The 23291-nt window shown below is 48.4% G+C and overlaps 1 protein-coding gene across 5 annotated transcripts in view; it reads right to left on the reverse strand.

The window, feature by feature from the left end:
• Nucleotides 1-228: 228 nt before the first annotated feature.
• Nucleotides 229-23291, reverse strand: part of cobll1b (cordon-bleu WH2 repeat protein-like 1b) — a 251139-nt gene continuing 228076 nt past the window's right edge. For all 5 annotated transcript variants that reach the window (XM_038789697.1, XM_038789694.1, XM_038789695.1 and 2 more), the window contains 3 exons: nt 22702-22805; nt 19931-21567; nt 229-2851 (listed from right to left, as the gene is read on the reverse strand). In XM_038789697.1, coding sequence (XP_038645625.1) covers nt 2627-2851; nt 19931-21567; nt 22702-22805 — 1966 coding nt within the window. In that variant the 3' untranslated portion in view covers nt 229-2626. The remainder of the gene's footprint in view (nt 2852-19930; nt 21568-22701; nt 22806-23291) is intronic.

Genomic DNA, 23291 nt, shown 5'->3' on the forward strand with positions numbered 1-23291 from the left:
GCTCAATACTCAGGGATTATGAGGAAAAGGCAGGAGAATGGGGACGAGAAAAATATCAGCCATGATTGAACGGCGGAGCAGACCCGATGGGCCGAGTGGCCTAATTCTGCTCCTATGCATTATGATCCTGTGAGTAAGGAAAGATGTTGGTGTTGGGAGATGTGACTCTTGGTACTGTTGGAAAGATTATCATGCACTTCATAACTATTCGTACAACTCCATTACTAACAACATTCAATTGAAATTTTAATAGTGGACTTGAATGTCTACAGAAGGGCTACAACAGTCTCAATTCCAGTAACTCAAATTGTTGAAACTAGCACATACAGTTAAGTAGGAAGTAACAGTTTCAAAATTAATACGTTACTATTAACCCAGTAAATTGGATCAACTTCCATTTATGTTTCAGTTTTCAATACTTGCTGCAGGAAAATAATTCACTAACAAACCAAATGGAAATAGATCCCTCTAGTTCAACATTGAGAATGTAGATTTAAAGGAAATTTAGACTTAAGAGGGTAAAGAATTTAAGGTTTCAAATTGTGTATTACTTTTGGTTAGTATACAGAAATGGAAACATTGAATATTGTAGGACTTAGGAAGCTGTGAATTCTTAAATACAGAGCAAAATCAGAAAATATATTCAAATCTGAAAGTGACATATCCAACTATATAAGAACAAATAATATTGACAGCGTTTTTACTTCAACATAAATATTGCACAATTTTTGCAAAGACAAGCATTCATTATATGTCAGCTAACTTAAGCCATTTTATACATTAGAGTTCCCTTCCCTCACCCCTTAGCTTTCCAATAATTGAGTAAAGCATTGAATAGAAACAAATCGAATGAATTGCTTCAAAGAGTGATATTAGATACATTATTTTCAATTATTTCATTTTACTCCCACATGAAGTTGCAAAACAAATTAAACATTTATCTGAACTACCAGTTTCTTCACAAATAATTAATTAACTGATATTCCTGGATCAAACTAATCTTTGAAACACAAAAGGCAGAAGGTATATATCAATTTTAATCCATTGCATATATTCCTTGGCATAACACTTTATATGACAGACATCCGTGTAACATTTTAGTAACAGATCAAGCTCGTTTCTATCTACAGAAGCCTTCCACCAAATATTTGATTTTTAAAAATGTTTTGTTACACGATCAAGTACCTATTGATTTGGCTGAATTTGCAGTAAAGTGCAAGCCAAGTGGTCCCATAAATGCTTTTACTTTGTGAATTCACTACAGAGCTTTCATTGGGAGACACAGGGTTGGATTTTACAGCAGGCTTTGGGACCGCAGCATTGGAACTGAATGAGGGTCAACAAGCTGAGGACACAATCTTCCTGGAGGTGGCATCCTAATTGGCTATTTCTGCCCAATGCTGCCAGCCCAATCAGAGGTCAACAACTCTGGTGCCTCAGTACATCACCAGAAGTGGGCACTATTGTCAGGTCAGGGTCTGTGAGGATATCTCAACGTGATGGTACCCTCAGGGAGCCATGAATTTAAATGAAAAACTCTGTGTGGAAAAACTCCTCAAGAGCGGAGAGGAAATCCTGCTCTCCCCAAGTGGAGCATTTGGAGTGTGTGAGGGGCCAAATCCTGCCCATGCCCCCCTCATTGGGGCATGGAACCTTTGGTGCTGATGGTCCTCTGGTTTGACACAGAGAGGCAGCCATTGCTGTGACGAAGGTCTCTATGGCAAGTTGGGGGCCTCGCCACCACCATCAAAATGCTGCCGTGTCCAGTAGATCAACATTTACAGTGCTTTACTATCTAAATTGGCTGCCTGCCTCTGGTGCAGGCAGACAATCTAGGGTCAAGTCGCCACTTGTCCATGGAAACATGACCCGGTGGCAAGGATGCATTGGTGAGCTGTCGCACGGTGGTTTCCCGCATTCGGCCAGCCCGCCCACCTCCCTCCACTCCCGCGACCACTTTTCCACCCAAGTCTCGACACAATGGGGCTGGAAAAATCCAGCCCACAGTTTTGGGAACACCAGAGACCTGAAATTACAACATGGAGAAATACAACACTGCTGAATGTTCACCAGGAAAACCAAAAATATTGTTTGGTTTGTTGTTGAACATATGGAAGGCATATCACTAAATCATGAAAGCCAGAAAGGCTGAAGACAGTAATTGGCTTTAAAAAAGTATGACAAAATATTTTCAATTGCATTTAAAATGTTTTTAGTCCCATTACAAAAATGTTTCTTTTTAAATCTTATTGTATCCTTTTATGTACAGCATAAACTTTGTAGATTTTGTACTGAGATTATAATATAAGGTCTGAACCTGGGATGGTTTGATTATAAGTGCACATAATTTTCACATACAACATATATAGTATTTGTACTTTCACATAAAACAGATATAGTATTTGTATTTTCAGGTTCACCATTAACAGTTAAGTTATCACATCAAGTCTATTTGGAGACAGAACTTCTCATATTCCAGTGAATTGCAATGTGTAGTGCAAGAAGATACCGATGACTTATGTGCTTTAAGAGTTTTATAATTACGGGATAATTTCTCAGTTGTAATGGAATAAATTTCAAAATATAGTAGATAAATTTAGTTTTAGTCAACTATTAATACACGTAGCTACATTGTGGCAAGTGTGTCCACCTTTTTAAGTTTGGCAGCTCCTTCTCCTGAACGAATGGCATCCAGTACAGATTGATGAATTTCCCCTGGGTCACTCACTTGGGAAATAAAAGTAGGTTTTGATTCTCTTGAAGGAGATGGCAACTTTGATTGTGTGTGATGTGCCTGTGTTCCTGCAGTGTTGTCACGATCCTTGCCTGTTTCTCTTTCAGGAGACAAAGTCTGTAAAAGATTACAAGACAACTGAAATTCAGGATGTACCAACTAACTGCTAAATGTGGCAAATTCTGCAAAATGTAACTAAAACCAGATTATGATCCTTCCCCCCCCCGCCCTCCCCCACCACCCCTTGCACTCCCATCTTCTGCATAATTTCCCAACTACATTCAAGCCAGATAAGCATCTAGTGCAGGGGTGGGCAAACTTTTCCGTGCAAGGGCCACATTCAGAAATTCACAATTTTAAAGGGCCGCATAGTATATTAAGTAAAATAATTACTTCACCCGGTTATGATTCTGGGCGCCTCATATAGAACATAGAACAGTACAGCACAGAACAGGCCCTTCGGCCCGCGATGTTGTGCCGAGCAATGATCACCCTACTCAAGTCAACGTATCCACCCTATACCAGTAAGTAACCCAACAGCCATTAACCTTATAAAAAAATAAATTAATAAAAAATTAATTAATAAAAAAAAATAAAAAAAATAAAAAAATTAATGACTTGATCTTGGTGGGCCGCATAAAGACCTTTGGCGGGCCGCATGCGGCCCGCGGGCCGTAGTTTGCCCACCCCTGATCTAGTGTTATCCTATTTAATGATCCTTGACCAGATCTCTTTTAGTAAAATTTGGTTAGGGACCAATAACGCTTTGTTAAGTAGACAAATTTTGAGGTTCAAGACACTTGCTTAGTGAATAGAACCAATAGATTCCATGGGGTTGGAACAAAAAACCTAATTTTACTAGGTCAGAAAGATAAAACAAGTTACGATATCTCATCTTATGTTTTAACATTCAGGGTAAATATGCGGTACATGCAAATTAACAGGCAAACTGCAGCCGAACACATCAAGATAGAGTCCAAGGAGGGGCAGCACGGTGGCGCAGTGGATCAGCCCTGCTGCCTCACGGCGCCAAGGTCCCAGGTCCAATCCCAGCTCTGGGTCACTGTCCATGTGGAGTTTGCACATTCTCCCCGTGTTTGCTTGGGTTGCTCTGTCAGCTAACTAATCTCATGAACTCTTTCTCACACAAAGGATTCCAGTCTTCATCTATGTAAATCTCACCTTGGAATTCTCTTCACAAGTTCCTCCAACTTGTACAGCATCAACAACAGCCCACCTTGCAGATTTTCAATCTCGTCTCCCAAGATTCCATTCCCCTGGATTTTCAAGTATGCATTCAAGCTGAAGTGTGCTTGTGAGTGAGTGCTTTTTGGCTGTTTCGTGTAGGTCACTACTGATCAAAAGCGGTATATTTGCCTCACTGGCGGCATGGTAGCACAGTGGCTAGCACTGTTGCTTCACAGCTCCAGGGTCCCAGGTTCGATTCCTGGCTTTGGTCACTGACTGTGAGGAGTCTGCATATTCTCCCCATGTCTGTGTGCTCCGGTTTCCTCCCACAAGCCCATAAGAAGTGTCTGTTAGGTGATTTGTACATTCTGGATTCTCCCTCAGTGAACCCAAACAGGCGCCAGAGTGTGGCGACTAGGGGATTTTCACAGTAACTTCATTGCAGTTTTAATGTAGGCCTATTTGTGACACTAATAAAGATTATTATTATAATAAAAGCCCGCTGAACATAGTCACCAATCTTCTGTCGCCTTCTTGAAATTCAGGGTATTCTTCCAGATCCTCTTCAATTCGTGGGACTGTTCCTGAGCCCTCACAGATTGCCAGGGATTCTCCTGAGTCTTCTTCACTCTTTCCTAGTTTAACGTAACTGGGACATCATCCTGTCCTGTCTCCATTTGGGACTTTCTCTCTGTTCCCTCTCCCTGTCTCTTACTTGGGACATTTCTTTTCAATGGCATTCCACTGCTGGTCACATGACCTGGGGTTTTATGCCATTTTCCCTTCGGGCGCAGGCATGCTGGGCCTGTTCTAGACTCAAAAAACAAAGATGCCAACCTGCTCACGTGCAGACCACTCCCACTCTGTGCATACACGGAAACCCTGGGCACGATTCTCCGCACCCGCGGAAAATCGTGAAGCCACGGCCGGCTTTTGCAACGGCCCGACACGGCCCAGTTCCCGACGTATTCACGTCCGGGAAACGGGCTAGGAACGGGGCCGCGTCAATCACATGCGCGATGACGACACGAACACACCCACGTGACGCCGTAAAAAGGCGCGGGCGAGCACAGAAACTGTAGGCCAGGATGTCGGAGCTGAGGAGAGCAGCCCCGCGATTTGTGGAGGCTGATGTGGTGACGCTGCTCGAATCAATCAAGCAGAGGAGGGGCATCATCTGCCCGCGTAGAGGGCATCGCCATCCTGTCAGCGCGGTGCGCCAGGCCTGGCGTGAGGTGGCTGCTGCCATCAGGGCTGTGGGCCAGACCCCTCGCTCTGCAGAGCAATGTCGGAAGAAGATGCACGACCTCACCAGGGCTGCCAGGGTAAGTGGCAAGTGGGTGCACCCGGGTCACAACCATTCCTCCCCCCTTTACTTAATCACCCCCCCCCCCACGGGGGGTGGAGGGGGATTGGGGCAGAGTGAGTTGAGGGTGGTTCACAAAGTAGTCACAGACCCAGCGCTCTGGCCCCTGTGGAGAGATGCAATGGTCTTATTACAACTTGACCCCCAAACTGTGCCAGTATCTGAACGGCCTGCTGATACCTGCCGTATTGTAATGATCTACCTATGCCCCCTCCCCCAACAGGACAACACCGCTCACAACACTTGTGAGCGGAACAAGACTGGAGGGGGTTCGCCCATCCTGCACCCCCTCACCACGTTTGAGCAGAGGGCACTGGAACTTGTTGGGGGATCTGCCACCCAGGAGATCGCGCAATGCGAGGTTGGCGGAGCTGCAACAAGTGAGACAACCCTGCATGACAAACAACCCCCCCTCCCTCCCCCATCCTCTGTCCCTTCACACACCCTGCCCACTTGGACACCTCCCCCATCCTCTGTCCCTTCACACACCCCGCCCACTGGAACACCTCCCCCATCCTCTGTCCCTTCACACACCCTGCCCACTGGAACACCTCCCCCATCCTCTGTCCCTTCACACACCCTGCCCACTAGAACACCTCCCCCATCCTCTGTCCCTTCACACACCCTGCCCACTTGGACACCTCCCCCATCCTCTGTCCCTTCACACACCCTGCCCACTGGAACAACTCACCCATCCTCTGTCCCTTCACACACCCTGCCCACTGGAACATCTCCCCCATCCTCTGTCCCTTCACACCCTGCCCACTGGGACCGTCCAGCGCCCGGCCGAGCGTCTCTAAATAACCCGTTTCATTCTCTTCCCTAGGACGTGATGCCGAACGACCAGGGCCGTCTGCCTCCAGGCGGACACAGGCATCTGCCCCCACCTCACCCAGGGCCGCACGACAGAGGGTGCCCGATCAGCGGGGAGTCCCATCCTCCCCAACCAAATCTGTGGAGCAGGACACCCAGAGGGCGGCGACAGAGCAAGAGAGAGAAATGGCCCGCGAACGCCCTGCGGCCTCTCAGCGGGCCGATGACATAGAGGAGGCGTCAACCCAAGATGACCTCGAGCTTGCGGCACAGCTATCTCCCACACCATCCACCATCCCAGAGACACTCACCCCGGCTGGGCTATTTAGTGATGACGCTCCAGGGTCACAGTCTGGGTCGCACATCACAGCTGAGCAGGTACAGCAGGTGGAAGTCGGAGCAGCCGAGGGCCCGGACTGGCGGAGGCCAGGCCAGGCCCAGCATGCAGCTGGCTCCCAGACGTTTTCCGAGTTCCTGGAGTTTCTCAACCCACCCGCACAGCCGATGCATCAAGAAACCCAGGGACACAATGACGGGATGAGGGCTGTCTTCCAGACTCTGCAGACGCTGTTAGAGTCGTCGAACCGCGTCCACGAGCAGGGAGTGGTGCCGCTCATGGCAGCAACCCAGGCCGACACCGCATGGGTGGCATCCGCGGTGGAGGCAATGGGTCAGGATATGGAAGGCGTTGGGCTTAATGTGCACGCGTCATCCTCGGCCCTGGACAGGGTTGCCCTCTCACAGGCAGCAATGCGCCAGAGCCAACACGACATTGCCGGCGCGCTGCGGGCCTTGGCAGAGTCTCAGCAGGCCATGGCCCAGTCGCAGCACGCCATGGCACAGTCACAGCAGTCGATGGCACAGTCCCAGAAGTCAGTCGCGGAGAGCATCAACCGCCTGACATATGTGTTGGATGGCGTCGTGCACTCACAGGTTGAGATCGCACAGTCCCTGGCGGGAATGTCTAACTCCCTGGCCTCCATCTCTGCAAACCTTCGGATCCTGGTGGATGCCGTTGCAGGCCTCCAGGACTGGCAGCGCCAGGTGTCGGTGGCGTGTCGGGGCACCTCCCCGCTTGCACCTCTGTCCCAAAGTGAGGTCCGGGGGCCACTGGGCTCCCTGAGAGAGGAGGTGGTTTCGGGGCCTGCCCCATTAACTCCATCACAGGACGTCCCGGAATTCTCGGCCTCCCCCCGTTCCATCCCTGGTGCATCGGGTGGGCAGCAGGCAGAGCAGGGTGGCACAACGTCACCCGAGATGCCCGCAGAGCAGCCTGGCCCATCAAGGCCGGGTCGCCCCAGGAAACGCTTGCCGAAGGAGAAATGAGTCGAAGGGGGCGATTCACAGCATTGGTCTGAGGCCTCCGTATAGGCGTCATCAGCCAAGACCTCCACTCCTGCTGTATCATCTGGGGAATCACTTAGACGTAGTGGTAAGGCAACAAAGAGAGACACTGAGTAAGTTGGCACGGGTGAAGGGCACAGTTTAGTTGTGGGGGCTAGGGCACCTGTAAATTATTGTTAACATTAAACACACTGTTCCACCTTACTTGTAATACCGTGTGATTGTTCCACAGCAGGAATCATGATGGTGACCGAGTGTCGCTGGGGTTGACGAGCGGTGAAACTTCGGTGCCGGGTGTGCAGTCCCTGCCCCTCCCCCCACCCCCTCCCACAGCTAGCCCATGCGGACACGTGATGGAGTGTCCATGACGAACTCAGCGGCCACCAAGGTGGATGGTTCAGCTATTGCCATGGGTCAGACTCTCTCTAACGATTCTGAGCTCACAGCTCTTCGCAGAGCGGGCTGTCATCATTCCACATGGCACTGATCACACCCGCTGACACAGCCATCAATGTTGTGCCATACCGTCTGGACCCAGTGGTAAGGGTGATGTCGAAGTGGAGCAGTGTACCCTGAGAGCGGGGGGGGCGGGGGGGGGGGGGTTGGGGTTGTGGTGGTGGCAGTTGTGTGTTGACCCTCTGCACGACTAGCGATGCAGGTGGTGGTTTGGTGTTCAGCGGGGACGGCGCATACGACGCGTGAACCGTGCTGCCACCAAGGCGTTGCGTGCCCGCCGTCCTCGCCGGGTCCGTCGTGCCGCCTCCTGGACATCACCAGCACCTGGGTCGTGTCTGCGTGCTGCGCCTGCTGCTCCGCCAGCCTCCTCCTCCTCGTCCTCCTCCTGTGCTGGCACCACTGCCACTGGCTTCTCCCTCCGCCTCCTGCAGCAGGTCATCTCCCCTCTGCATCGCGATGTTGTGCAGCGCACAGCAGACCACAACAATGCGAGCGACCCTGTCGGGCTGGTACTGCAGGGCCCCTCCGGAGCGGTCCAGGCACCTGAATCTCGTCTTCAGGAGGCCAAGGCAGCGCTCCACCACACCCCTGGTTGCTGCATGGGCCTCGTTGTATCGTGTTTCCACATTGGTCTGAGGCCTCCGTATAGGCGTCATCAGCCAAGACCTCAGCGGATAACCCCTGTCGCCTAGCAACCAGCCCCTCAGCCGGGGGGGACGTCCCTCAAACATCGCAGGGATGTACGACTGCGCCAGTATGTAGGAGTCATGCACACTCCCTGGGAACCTTGCACAGACGTTCATGAACGTCATGTGGGGGTCGCCTACCACCTGGATATTCATGGAGTATGTCCCCCTCCTGTTTGTGAACACGTCCCTGTCCCCTGCAGGCGGGCGCATGGGGACGTGAACACAATCGATTGCCCCCTGCACCATCAGTATCCCGGCCACTCTGGCAAATCCACGAGCTCATGAGTCTTGAGTTGGTTGGTCCTCGGGAAAGGTGATGTAGCGATCGGCGATGGCATAGAGGGCGTCGGTCACATCCCGGATACACCTGTGGACCAATGACTGGGAGATCCCGGAGAGGTCCCCGCTCGGAGACTGGAAGGAGCCGGTCGCATAGAAGTTAAGAGCGACCGTCACCTTGATGGCAACCGGGATCGCGTGTCCTCCCCCCGTTCCACGTGGGGCGAGGTGCGCCACGAGGTGACAGAAATGTATCACCGTCCGCCTACTCAGCCGGAGTCTCCTCCTGCAGGTAATGTTAGACGGAGGTTAGTCGACACCTCGGCAGCCGCCTGCCACGGGCTACCTGTGTGTCCCGGTGGACTGGTCCCGCTGCTGACACGCGGGCAGCCTAACCCCTGGTCACTTTCTGCATCCAACGGGCAGTTAACTACGTCCTCTTCACCGGTGCGTCAGTGGCCTGTGGCCGTAAGCCACAGGGCAACCAGCGGCCGTGTCCTCGTGATCGGCACGCCATGGCATAGTGGCAGACATTTTGTAACCGGGGTTGGACGAGTCACTCGCTCACTCTCTCCCTACCCCCCCCCACTCCCACTCTCCCCCTCCGTCTCCCCCACTCCCCCCTCAGTCTCCCTCCGTCTCCCCCACTCCCCCCTCCGTCTCCCCCCTCCGTCTCCCCCACTCCCCCCTCCGTCTCCCCCACTCCCCCCTCCCTCCGTCTCCCCCACTCCCCCCTCCCTCCGTCTCCCCCACTCCCCCCTCCCTCCGTCTCCCCCACTCCCCCCTCCCTCCGTCTCCCCCACTCCCCCCTCCCTCCGTCTCCCCCACTCCCCCCTCCCTCCGTCTCCCCCACTCCCCCCTCCCTCCGTCTCCCCCCTCCCCCCTCCCTCCGTCTCCCCCCTCCGTCTCCCCCCTCCGTCTCCCCCCTCCGTCTCCCCCCTCCGTCTCCCCCTCCGTCTCCCCCCTCCGTCTCCCCCCTCCGTCTCCCCCTCCGTCTCCCCCACTCCCCCCTCCGTCTCCCCCACTCCCCCCTCCGTCTCCCCCACTCCCCCCTCCGTCTCCCCACTCCCCCCTCCGTCTCCCCCACTCCCCCCTCCGTCTCCCCCACTCCCCCCTCCGTCTCCCCCACTCCCCCCTCCGTCTCCCCCACTCCCCCCTCCGTCTCCCCCACTCCCCCCTCCGTCTCCCCCACTCCCCCCTCCGTCTCCCCCACTCCCCCCTCCGTCTCCCCCACTCCCCCCTCCGTCTCCCCCACTCCCCCCCTCCGTCTCCCCCACTCCCCCCCCGCTCTGGACCCCCTCCCGTTCTCGGGGATGTATTCCCTGTTGTGGCCAGACTCCAGCAGTGCGCTGAGCGGTGCGCTGAGCGGTGCGCTCACCTACTCGAAGCTCTCGTCAGCCAGCACGACTGGTTGACAAACTTCAAAAGCAGGTGTGTTGGCCGGCGTGAAAATATGGCGTGAGGACGTCGGGACTTCGGCCCATCCGGGCCGGAGAATAGCGGGGGGCCAATAAGTCGGGCTTCTGGTCGTGTCAGGGGGGTCTTTCCTGTGCCGGGAATGCCGACGTGTAGTTTGTGCGGGGTTCGGAGAATAACGGGAGGGCGTCGGAAAATATGCGCGGTCCGCTATTCTCCGAACCGGCGTGAGAGCGGAGAATCGCGCCCCTCCAGTCTGTCAGCATTTGCAATTCCCAACCTCTGCCCTCAGCTGCCAGGTAAGTGTAGCCTTCATAACGCTACACAAACAATCTAGTGAATTAATCATCATTATTAGCCGTCCCCCTGTTTGATGATTATGTCTACTCAGGGGTGCAAATTTCTGCAATGTGTCTTCATTTGACTAAATAGATCAATTCTTGGTCCACAGATCTTTAAGGACATGGGTAAGGGTGTCTCATCAGGAAGTGGGATCCAGAGTGCAGATTTGTTTCTTTTTCTTTCCTTCTCTGACGTCACACTGCCTTGTTATTAAGATGCAGTTAATGGGTGCATTCTGAACAATTGGTAGTAAGCTCCTCGCAGTTGCTAATGTCAATGCTGTTTCACTGGAAGGAGGGGTTCAGAGTGCCGCTGAAGCATTTCCTTTTTTCCTCCCTGGAAAAATGGTAATTTGAGAATCTAGAAAATAGGATCCATGAGGCGAGACGGTTTTCAGTCATCGGGTCACAATGTCCAGTCCATCAAAGTGGATTTTGCAGTTCTATCTGAATGCTCCTGTAACTGGCTTCAAGAAGGACACTAGTTTGTTCGATCATAGAATTTACAGTGCAGAAGGAGGCCACTCAACCCATCGAGTTTGCACTGGCCCTTGGAAAGAGCACCCTGCTTAAGCCCAGAACTCCACCTATCCCCATAACCCCATCTAACCTTTTTGGATAATAAGGGGCAATGTAGCATTGGCCAATCCACCTAACCTGCACTTCTATGGACTGTGGGAGGAAACCGGAGCACCCGGAGAAAACCCATGCAGACACGGGGAGAAAGTACAAACTCCACACAGACAGTCACTCGAGGCTGGAATTGCACCTGGGTCCCTGGAGCTGTGACGCAGCAGTGCTAACCACTATGCCACCGTGCACGATATGGAGGTTCAGGTCTATAGTTCCATGAAGGTGTTCCTCCTATTGAACCCAAGAAGATATGGCGGAGGCATTGCAGATGGAGTTTCACTACTGCTCTTATGCATTGCTGATAAGACACTGCAGTGCAGGAGTGTGGTCACAACAACTGCTCTGTACACTAGGGCTTCTGTTGACTTGCAGAAGTCTTTCATATCATACCTTTAAGTGTGACCATCATGGTCCTGACTTGGATTTTCATCTTTTAAAATCATAACTAATGAAAAGTACATTCACTATTATTTTTTCCAATTAAGGGGCAATTTAGTGTGACCAATTCACCGACTCTGCACATTTTATGGGTTGTGGGGGTGAGACATACCACACACGATAATTTTATAGCTTTAAGGCAAATAAAAAGATGGGTAGAGTTGCAGATATTGAAGGGGACTGTCAGAGAATACAGCAGAATGTAGATAGATTGGAGAGTTGGGCAGAGAAATGACAGATGGAGTTCAATCCAGACAAATGCGAGGTGATGCATTTTGGAAGATCAAATTCTGGTGTGAATTATCCATATACAGTAAATGGCAGAACCCTTAAGAACATTGACATACAGAGGGATCTGAGCTTTCAGGTCCATAGTTCTATGAAAGTGCCAATACAGGTGGATAAGGTGGTCAGGAAGGCATGCAACATGCTTGCATTCATCGGACGGGGCATTAAGTACAAGAGTTGAAAGGTCATGTTGCAGTTGTATAAAACTTTAGATCGGCCAAATTTAGAATACTGTGCGCACTTCTGGACACCACACTACCAGAAAGACATGGATGCTTTGGAGAGAGTGCAAAGAAGGTTTACCAGGATGCTGCCTGGTTTGGATGGTGTTACCTATGAGAGGTCGAATAAACTCGGATTGTTTTTATTGGAAAGACGGAGGCTGAGGGAGAGAGCTGATTAAGGTCCACATAATTACGGGAGGTATAGACAGGGTGAATAGTCAGTAGCTTTTTTCCCAGGGTGGAAGACTCAATTACAAAGGGGCACAGGTTTAAGGTGAGAGGGGGAAAAGTTTTCACGCAGAGGGTGGTGGGTGCCTGGAACGGGTTGCCAGTGGAGGTGGTATAGGTTGGCACCATAGCAATGTTGAAGATGTATCTTGATAGACACATGTTCTTGATAGACATATGAACGGGCAGGGAATGGAGGCCCACTGATCGTTTAGGCAATAAGTAATAGTTCTAAATAAGGAATCTGGATCATCCCAGGTTTGGTGGGCCTCAAGGGCCTGTTCCTGTGCTGAAATGCTCTTTGTTCTGATTCTAAGCAGTACAATTTAGAAAGGATATGAAGGCTTTACAGAAGGGGCAGGAAAGATTTGCAAGTGTGGATCCAGGGATGAGGGACTTTAGCTTTGTGGATTTTTTTTTTTACATAGAATTTACAGTGCAGAAGGAGGCCATTCAGCCCATCGAGTCTGCACCGGCTCTTGGAAAGAGCACCCTACCCAAGGTCAACACCTCCACCTATCCCCATAACCCAGTAACCCCACCCAACACTAAGGGCAATTTTGGACACTGAGGGCAATTTATCATGGCCAATCCACCTAACCTGCATATCTTTGTACTGTGGGAGGAAACCGGAGCACCCGGAGGAAACCCACGCACACACAGGGAGGATGTGCAGACTAGGTTATATTTAATTTTTTTAAATTATTTTTATTATAAGGCTTTATAGTAGTGACCATTTAACAAAGGCGTTCAAAATCACGAGGAGTCGACGAGAGAGAGTAGGTAAATTGTTCCCTTTGACAGAAGGATCGAGAACCAGAGACATCAATTTGAAGGTGTTTGGCAAAAGAAGAAAGGGCAACATGAGGAAAATTATTTTTACACAGGCGAGTGGTAGATCTGGAGGGACATGCCTAGGCAGTGCCAACCTATGCCTGGGCAGTGCCAACCTATGCCAGGGGCACTGCCATGGGCAGAACTTCTGGGGAGCCCCCGATGCTAATGGTGGTGGGGTTATTTTCTGTGTTGATCAGGGCACTGTTTTTAAAGGGTTTCCTGATCTCTACGGAGCCGGCCTTGACAGCGCTATCAGGCTTCACTCTCACACACTGGCGCCCTCTAAATGTTTCTCCCCCAGAGTGTCTCGAAATCTGGACTAAAAAGCCAGCTGTGCAGCTGGAGAGCTACATGCTGGGTTACCATCAGAGCCTGACACTGGTTTAAAAAAAAAGTGAAAATTCCACCCATGGGACGAATACCCTGCTGCTGTGCCATAATCATCACATACAAATCTGGAGCTGGAGTAGGCCACTCGGCCCCTCGAGCCTGCTCTGCCATTTAATAAGATAAAGGCTGGTCTGATTGTAACCTCAACTCCACATTCCCACCTGCTCAGTTCTGTTCTATGGTTCTAACTCACATTCAGTGCTACCATTAGGTGATTACAAATTATGGCCTTGACGTCATTTGTTATGTCCTTGTTTTTTAAAAAAATTGTGTCTTTTTATATAAAAATATAGCAGCAGCATTAATCAGATTTAATAAATCCCACAATCAGTACTTTTCCTAAATGTCCTCCTTTCTGCTTGGTTAGATTGTTCGAACCTGATTGCACGGCAACGGAACACACAAAACTGTTATGGAGAAATAGTTTTTATGATCTGAAACATGGAGACAACTTTAGTCACCATTTTCTACATCAGTCTTTCTGAATATTCAGCATTGAGTAGATTCCACTTAATAGGGTGGAATCGTACTTGTTAATACAAGAATTATTTTGATATGGTACAAATATCACAGGAGTCTTCACTCCAGGACCCATGATGACCACCAAGTCCAGAAGCAAGCCCAGGTGAGCTTCTGGCCCCTTTAGTATTACTGGTCTTAAAACGCTGGACACTTGTGGGAATAGTCCTCTGGTAGTACCACTGCATCATGCTAAATTAACACTAAGTTTGTCCTGAAATTGTAAACTTGGAATTTAAAAAATTTATTTGGAACCCTGATTTCATTACGATCTATATCAATCCTGTCACAGTATCTTTTCCTCTTTTATCAGGAATGCTGACATAATAAATTGTCACGGTCTGAATACAATTAGCAGTTCAGATGCAGAGTTACAGAATAAAGTAAACGTGAAGATTCTGAGTAAAACTAAGCCAAAATTATTTGCAAGCTACTTGGAAATATCCAACAGTGGTTTTTGCATCAAGATAGAATTTGCTCCATTTTGAGTCATAGAATTCCTACACTGCAGGAGGCCATTTGGCCCATCTGAGGGAGCACTTCACCCAGGTCCACTCCCCTGCCCAATCTCAGCAATCCCGTAACCTAACCTACACAACTTTGGACACTCAGAGGCAATCTCGAATAACGACGAGTCAGAATACAGGAGGGAGATAGAGAATCTAGTGGAGTGGTGCAGCGACAACAATCTATCCCCTCAATGCCAGCAAAACTAAAGAGCTGCTTATTGACTTCAGAAAGCAAAGTACTGTACACACCCCTGTCAGCATCAACGGGACTGAGGTGGAGATGGTTAGTAGTTTCAAATACCTAGGAGTACACATCTCCAAAAATCTGTCCTGGTCCACCCACGTTGACGCTACCACCAAGAAAGCACAACAGTGCCTTAACTTCCTCAGGAAACTAAGTAAATTCGGCATGTCCACATTAACTCTTACCAACTTTTATAGATGCACCATAGAAAGCATCCTATCTGGCTGCATCACAACCTGCTACGGCAACTGCTCGGCCCAAGACCGCAAGAAATTTCAAAGAGTCATGAACACCGCCCAGTCCATCTCACGAACCTGCCTCCCATCCATTGACTCCATCTACACGTCCTGCTGCCTGGGGAAAGCGGGCAGCATAAACAAAGACCCCTCCGGCTTACTCACTCTCCCAACTTCTTCCATCGGGCTGGAGATACAAAAGTCTGAGAACATGCACGAACAGGCTGCAAACAGCTTCTTTCCCGCTGATACCAGACTCCTAAACGGCCCTCTTATGGACTGACCTCATTAACACTATACCCCCGTATGTTTCACCCGATGCCGGTGTTTATGTAGTTACATTGTGTACCTTGTGTTGCCCTATTATGTATTTTCTTTTATTTCCTTTTCTTTTCATGTACTTAATGATCTGTTGAACTGCTCGCAGAAAAATACTTTTCACTGTACACATGACACGTTCGGTACACGTGACAATAAACAAAATCAAAATCCAAATTTTAGCACGGCAATTCACCTAACCTGCACATCTTTTATAATGATGACTTATTTTCACAAGTGGGCTTCAATGAAGATACTGTGAAAAGCCCCTAGTCGCCACATTCCGGCGACTGTTTGGGGAGGCCAGTACGGGAATTGAACCTGCGCTGCTGGCCTTGTTCTGCATTATAAGCCAGCTGTTTAGCCCATTGTGTTAAACCAGCCTTTTGGACTGTGGGAAGAAACTGGAGCACCCGGAGGAAATCCACGCAGACAAGGGCGAAAGTGCAAACTCCACACTGACAGTCACCCAAGGCTGGAATCGAACCCGGGATCTTGGCCTGTGAGGCAACAGTGCTAACCACTGTGCCATCATGCTGCCATTTGGGACCTAGCACATGATATTTCTTGCAACACAATTAGAGACCTCATCACCACTGAAATCATTTAAAGTCTGCAGTGGACTACAGTTTTGTACTAATATAGTTGTTGCCTAGATATAGGATGTTATGGCCGAGGTGAAGGTAGGGAAATAAAGAATGACATTGTTCATTTTTTAAGATTGCTGGTATCTAATTTCACTATGCTTTGTCAGAGAAGTACAAATATTTAGAGGAAGTCAATTTGTTTTGAAGCAATGGGGGCTTCTAGCGTTAAAAATATTGCTATCATGCAAAAGCTATGTTGCAGGTGTACATTTATTTCTGAAAGGCTGCTCATTTATTAATCATTTGCGCAACAAAACCCCCAATCACATGCATGTACAGCAAGAGATTTTTAAAGGTTTCCATCCTTTCGAGAGTTTGAAATGCAATGAATGTCATCTCTCCAAGTCCTATGCAACAATATCACCGTTGCCCATCTTGACAACAGTGGTCACGTGACACAGGTGTTTGTAAAAGAGTTTCACTTTTATCTTGTTATTGTCACAATTGCAGGACTTCACTAAACTGACATTAAAGAAAATTAATTTGAGTCACCAAGACCAATGACACTCTTTTGAGGCGCAAGTGACCAACAGAATCATTCAAAGTACTAACCAGCAGAAATTCAAAACATCAATGGCAAGTTAAAGACAACTGATAAAGTAGGGAGGCAGTGGCATTGCCGCTGGACTATTAATCCAGAGACCCAGGGAAATCCTCTGGGGACCTGGGTCCCAATCTCACCACAGCAGATGGTGGAATTTCAACTCAATAGAATATCTGGAATTAGAACCAATGTCCTTCCTTTAGGGAAGAAAAACTGCCATCCCTTACCTGTTCAGGCCTACATGTGACTCCAGACCCACAGCAATGAGGTTGACTCTTAAATGCCCTCTGAAATGGCCAGTCAATTGTATTCAACCGCTACGAAGAAAACACAAAGGAATGAACCCGGACGGATCACCCGGCTTCAACCTAGACGCCGTAAACGACAATGGCAAATCCATCCCTGTCACCATACAAAGTCTTCCTTACAAACATCTGGGATCTTGTGCCAAAATTGGGAAAGCTGTACCACAGACTAGTCAAGCAATGGCCTGACATCGCCATACTCATGGAATCATACCTTACAGATAATGGGCGAAATTCTCCCCTACCCGGCGGGGTGGGGGGTCCTGGCGTAGTGGAGTGGCGTGAACTACTCCCGTGTCGGGCCTCCCCAAAGGTGCGGAGAATCCTGCACCTTTAGGGGCTAGGCCCGTGCCGGAGTGGCTCCTGCTCCGCCGACTGGCGGCAACGGCCTTTGGCGCTACGCCGGCTGGCGTTAGGGCTGGCCGAAAGGCCTTCGCCGGTCAGCATGAGTCCGCGCATGCGCCGGAGTGTCAGCGGCCGCTGACGTCACCACCGGCGCATGCACGGTGGAGGGGGTCTCTTCCGCCTCCGCCATGGTGGAGGCCGTGGCGGAAGAAAAAGAGTGCCCCCACGGCACAGGCCCGCCCGCTGATCGGTGGGCCCCGATCGCGGGCCAGGCCACTGTGGGGGCACCCCCCGGGTTCCGATCGCCCCGCTCCCCCCTCCAGGACCCGGGGGCCCGCTCGCGCCGTCTGCTCCCGCCGGCACAGAGGTGGTTTAAACCACGTCGGCGGGAGAGGCCTGACAGCGGCGGGACATCGGCCCATCGCGGGCCAGAGAATCGCCGCGGGGGTCCTGCTGATCGGCGGGGCGCAATTCCCACCCCCACCGATTCCCGGGTGGCGGAGAACTCCGGCCACGGCAGGGGCGGGATTTACGCCGGCCCCGGGAGGCTTTGAAGGCCGTGATGCAGATGTCTCACCAGATTTGGACAATTCTTTTTGGGCATTCCTTTCAGAAATAGCAGCAACCACAAGCTGTAACCTCATACCCCATAGTCTGTACTCTACCATTACCACCAAGCCAGGTGATCAACCATTATTCAATGAAGAGTGCAGGATAGCATGCCAGGAGTAACACCAGACATACCTAAAAATGGGGTGTCAACCTGGTGAAGCTACAAAACAAAAGGGCTGCCAAACAACTTAAGTAGCAAATGGCAGAGCTAAGCAATCCAACAACCAACAGATGAATTCTAAGTTCTGCAGTCCTGCCACATCTAGAAGGGTGGTGGATAGTAAAACAACTCACTGGAGGAGAAGGCTCCACAAGTATCCCCATCCACAATGATGCAAGAGGCCAGCATTTCAGTGCAAAAGATAAGACTGAAGCATTCGCAACGATCTTCAGCCAGAAGTGCCGAGTGGATGATCCATCTCGGCCTCCTCCGGAGGTCCCCAGCATCGCAGATGTCAGTTTTCAGCCATGTTCACTCCACATGATATCAAGAAAAGGCTGAAGGCACCGAATACTGCAAAGGCTATGGACTCTGACAATATCCCGGTAATAGTACTGAAGACTTGTCCTCTAGAACATGCTGTGCCCATAGTCAAGCTGTTCCACTGCAGCTTCAACACTGGCATCTACCCGGCAATGTGGAAATTTGCCCAGGCATATCCTGTATACAAGAAACAGGACAAATTCAACCCAGCCAATATCCGTCCCATCAGTCTACTCTCGATCATCAGTAAAGTGATGGATGGAGTCAGCAACAGAGCAACCAAGCATCACTTACTCAGCAATAACCTGCTCACGGAGACTCTCAGTTTGGGTTCCGCCAGGGTCACTCAGCTCCTGACTCATTACAGCCTTGGTTCAAACATGGACAAAAGAGCTGAACTCCAGAGGTGAGATGAGAGTGACGGTCCATGGCATCAAGGCAGCATTTGACCGAATATGGCATCAAGGAGCCCTAGCTAAAGTGGAGTCAATGGGAATCAGGGGGGAAACTCTCAGCTGGTTGGAGTCATATCTCAGCAATTGGACCTCAGAAAGCTGAAGTCAGTTTTCTCAGGCATATGACAACCAAACCAAATATCCTTATTCAGCTGAATGTGGAGCCAAGAGGAGCATCCCTCTCCTTGATCTTATCATCTCCTCCAACGACTGAAGAGTTACCTGCAGGGCTGCAGTGGAAATAGTTTACTGGTGCTGTTTAATGGTCAATTTCCTGTGGTTCTGACATCAGTCTATTGAGGCACGTGCAGCTTGCTCTCTACCTGGATCATACTTAGATCTAGGCTCAATCCAATTTCTAAGTCAGAGTGGTTTGCGGCAGTTACGCCTTACAATTAAAAGCCAGTTCAAGTTCCTTTCTTCTGAACTGCACCAAGGCACTTATTAGCACCTGCCAATGTGCAAACTTCTCTCTGAAAGAGTGGTTAACTGAAGATTTTCCTCAGGATGCTATATACATCAATTAGTCCTCAAGACCATATGAATAATGTAATAGATTGTAATAATAATAGTCGCTTATTGTCACAAGTAGGCTTCAATGAAGTTACTGTGAAAAGCTCCGAGTTGCCACATTCCGGTGCCTGTTCGGGGAGGCCGGTACAGGAATTGAACCCGCGCTGCTGGCATTGTCCTGCATTACAAGCCAGCTGTTTAGCCCACTGTGCTAAACCAGCCCCTGTGCTGAATATCATCGCATTTTCCTATTATTGTAGTGCATATGATTCAAAATGAGCACTCTCATAGGAGATGGTATGTTTAAAATCACATAGCACATATTGATATTAACACAAATTTCTAACAAAGCTTCATTATTTGACTCAAATCAAAATTCTCCAAATAATCTGGTTGTAAACTTAACTGCATTACTGAGTATGCACTTATCAGAGTTTAACATGCACGTGGCAACTTATAAGAGGAATAAAGGTACAATAGATTTGTTGCCAGTCAAACGCTCGTAAATAATTTTCCATTATTGTAATATTGTTACCTGTTTTATTATGTTGTTGTGATTGGACTCATTGGGAGTTGATGAAGGTAGATGCAATTCTCTGTCTGCATACTTAGTGGGAGATGATAAGGTTGATGAATCCGTTCCAGTACTCTCAGGTTTAAAGGAATACGTTGCGTTTGTTTGGGTTTTCTTGACCGCAGAGGATACCGCAAGAGCAAAAGGCGATGGTGAGGTAGAGGTATGTGTTTTCGTAGCAGCTACAGTAGTTCCGAGACCTCTTGTGTCACTTAATTTTACACGAATGTTTGGTTTGCTTGGGACTTTGGGAGGCTTTGAAGGCCGTGATGCAGATCTCTCACCAGATTTGGACAATTCTTTTTGGGCATTCCTTTCAGAAATAGCAGCAAATTCTGGTGGCGGTGGAATTATAGCATCTGGATCATCTGTATTTGTCGGACTAACTTCCTGACATGGCACTCCATTTTCCTCCTTGAATAAAGATGTGCTTTCGCGATCAAAGCTGGATTGAGAAGGTAAACTCGAGCTTCTAGCAAGTGCAGACGTAACATATTGTCCTGAGCTCCTTTTGTGCAGCTGGAGGAAGACGGATCCGGACTTCATTTTTCTCTCTGAAGAACTCTGGGTTCTTCTGTTAACTATTAGCTTGGGCTGTACAGCTTCACTGTCAGCAGCCAATGTGGAACCTGCTGTTTCTGGGTAATGGAATTGGGTTGTAGAATTAATGGGCATCCCCTTTTCACTTGTGTCGAAGTGTGCCCTATGGTGAAAAGCAGCAAGCTCTCTAATAACGCTCGATAGAGGTTCTTCTGATGTCTCAGGCTGCTTTGTTGACTTTTTTGAAATGTCAGGCTCTGGGACAAAATCATAAGACGTTTGATGATCTGCTATTTCAGCTTCCGGCATGATTCCATACACGACAAATGCTTCATTTTCTAAAGACTTTGAAGGGACAATTTTATAGGTAGTCATTCCAATCTTTGGAATATAGTCTCTTGTGATTTCATTTGAAGGCTTAGGCTTCGGCTCAGATTCACTCTTATACAGCATTGGAATCTTTGTTGGACTTTCTGGACTTCCGATTGCATCTTTGGTTGACAATGATGCACAAGAATCAGTGGATGCTGAAGATTCTGTAGCTGGTTGGTTCACAGCAGGCAGTATACCTTGCTTACCAGCAAGTCCTTGTACGTCTGGGTCAGCAGAATTCTGTTGCTCAGGAGACACCTGCAGAGTGAAATTATTAACATGTGGGTGTTGTACGTCTGCAGAGGTATGTTTTATAGTCGTATCACATGATGGGCTAATGCTACCATCTGCTGCCTTGGTAAATGAAACATTCTGAAAATCCAGTGCTTTATCAGCTTCTTTTGCGTTAATTGCTTCAAATTTCCGGTCATTGATCTCCATTTGGTCCAAATATTTATTTTGGTCTTTAACAGTTACATTAGACGATGGAGAACTGGCATTGGCTAAATGTTTTGGCTCCGGGCTGTTTCTTGTATTTCTTGAAATGCTCATCACTTCTGAAGTCTGAGTCAGCTTTTCTGCTGGTCCTTGATCTGGTGGTAACATGGGGCTGGAGCCTGCCATTCCATCAGAATCTCCCTGGTACACCTCACTGTTTGTACTTTTGGAAATTGGTGGTTCTCCAACTAAAATGTATGCAAAGGAAGTGATCAGTTTACTGGCATGAGAAAAATCATCATCAATAATACTTGGCAAGTTCCACCATCATTTGTAATCTACCATACAGGCATTAAACAGAGAAATGTTCAGCCAAATATCTATCTGGCTATACGGCATTTGATCTTTCACAAAGCAAACAAGTATGCCATGGCATTCCCAATGATGTGTGTCATATTTTAGGCTTCTGTGGCCATTTTTCCATGTAAGGGTACAGGAGTAGGTGTGTTTAAAAAGGTTTAAAAAAGTTTTTAAAATGTTTAAAAAGGAGTGTAAGTTTGCTTTAAAGGATTTCAGTCCCAGGACATCAGGGCCCTCAGGTATATACTTGGTTGTGACTGGTATTTGAAATTAATGTCCTGGGGGTCAAAAAGACCATCTGAACTCAAGTGACCAGTCACATTCACCGATGATGAGACAAACCTAATAACTTGTACTCAGTCGAACCAGAGACCAGTTAACTTGGTGGATTCCACTGAGGAGGAGGAGGAGACGTGTAGTCAGTTTTGACCAAAAGCTGACACTTGAATCATTATTTAAAAGCATCAAGATGCCACGTAAAGGTTGAGGAGACCGGAGATTGTAGGGTGGAATATTCTGTAGGTTTGGGATCAAAGAGATTATTCTGTTTAACCTAATAAAGATGATCCATCAGAGCATGCATAGCTTTGTATGTTCTTTATTCTGAATCATGTGCACAAATGCTTAGTTGTATTTGTTGAACTGAAAAAAAAAATGAAAATCGCTTGTTGTCACGAGTAGGCTTCAATGAAGTTACTGTGAAAAGCCCCTAGTCGCCACATTCCGGCGCCTGTCCGGGGAGGCTGGTACGGGAACTATATGATAATGATCATATCCATCTCTCCTGGTGATTTACTGATGTATATGTGACGAAGACAAAGATGCAGTCCAGGCAACAGGGCAGTTTCACTGTTACATTTCTAGATTCTATTGCCTTACAAATAAATATTGGGTTGTGCCATTCAACAACTCTAAACTCAGTGGGAAAAAGATTGTGTGGAGCATGAACAGCAGCACAGACCTGTTGGGCTCAATGGCCTGTTCGTGGAATGGTTACGGTGTTGTTTATATGTGACACTTACCAGATGTGTTTGTCATTGGCAGATCCTTATCCATATCTGCCCTAATCGAATTTTCATCCTTTTCCATCACAATTTGGTTGTAGACACCTTCAGCTGTACTTACTCTGTTGAGGTACAAGTAAAAAATAATAAAGTGGAAGCACCAGTATTAAAGTGGGCTTGTATGTGCACAGAATTTGCAAAATGTTTGGCTACAAAAAAAATGGAGGCAGGGCTGGGAGTGAGGATTGTGTTGGGTGTTATAGAGAGAACATTTATGGTTATGCTGCCTGATACTTCAAACTGATCCAGTGCAAAGCTTTAAAATCATTTCAAAATTAAAAGTAAAATTAAAGCATTATGACTGGCTCTGCAAAATGATAAAATGTACAATGTAAATTGGCTTCACATTTTCAACAAATGGAAACCTTCGTATTAAAATAAGCATTGGATGCACGTAAACTATTTTTTGCAAACGATTAATGGAATCCACATCTGGCTGAAATATCAACAAGTGTTACAAACAAACAAAAATAAAAGTCTCCATGGTTCGGAGAAATTCGACAATCCACAAATATAAAATTAGTTTTGCAGAAGCAGAGAGGTTGTTC

The sequence above is a fragment of the Scyliorhinus canicula genome, chromosome 2 (genome assembly GCF_902713615.1).
Source record: "Scyliorhinus canicula chromosome 2, sScyCan1.1, whole genome shotgun sequence".
Taxonomy (NCBI): domain Eukaryota; kingdom Metazoa; phylum Chordata; class Chondrichthyes; order Carcharhiniformes; family Scyliorhinidae; genus Scyliorhinus; species Scyliorhinus canicula.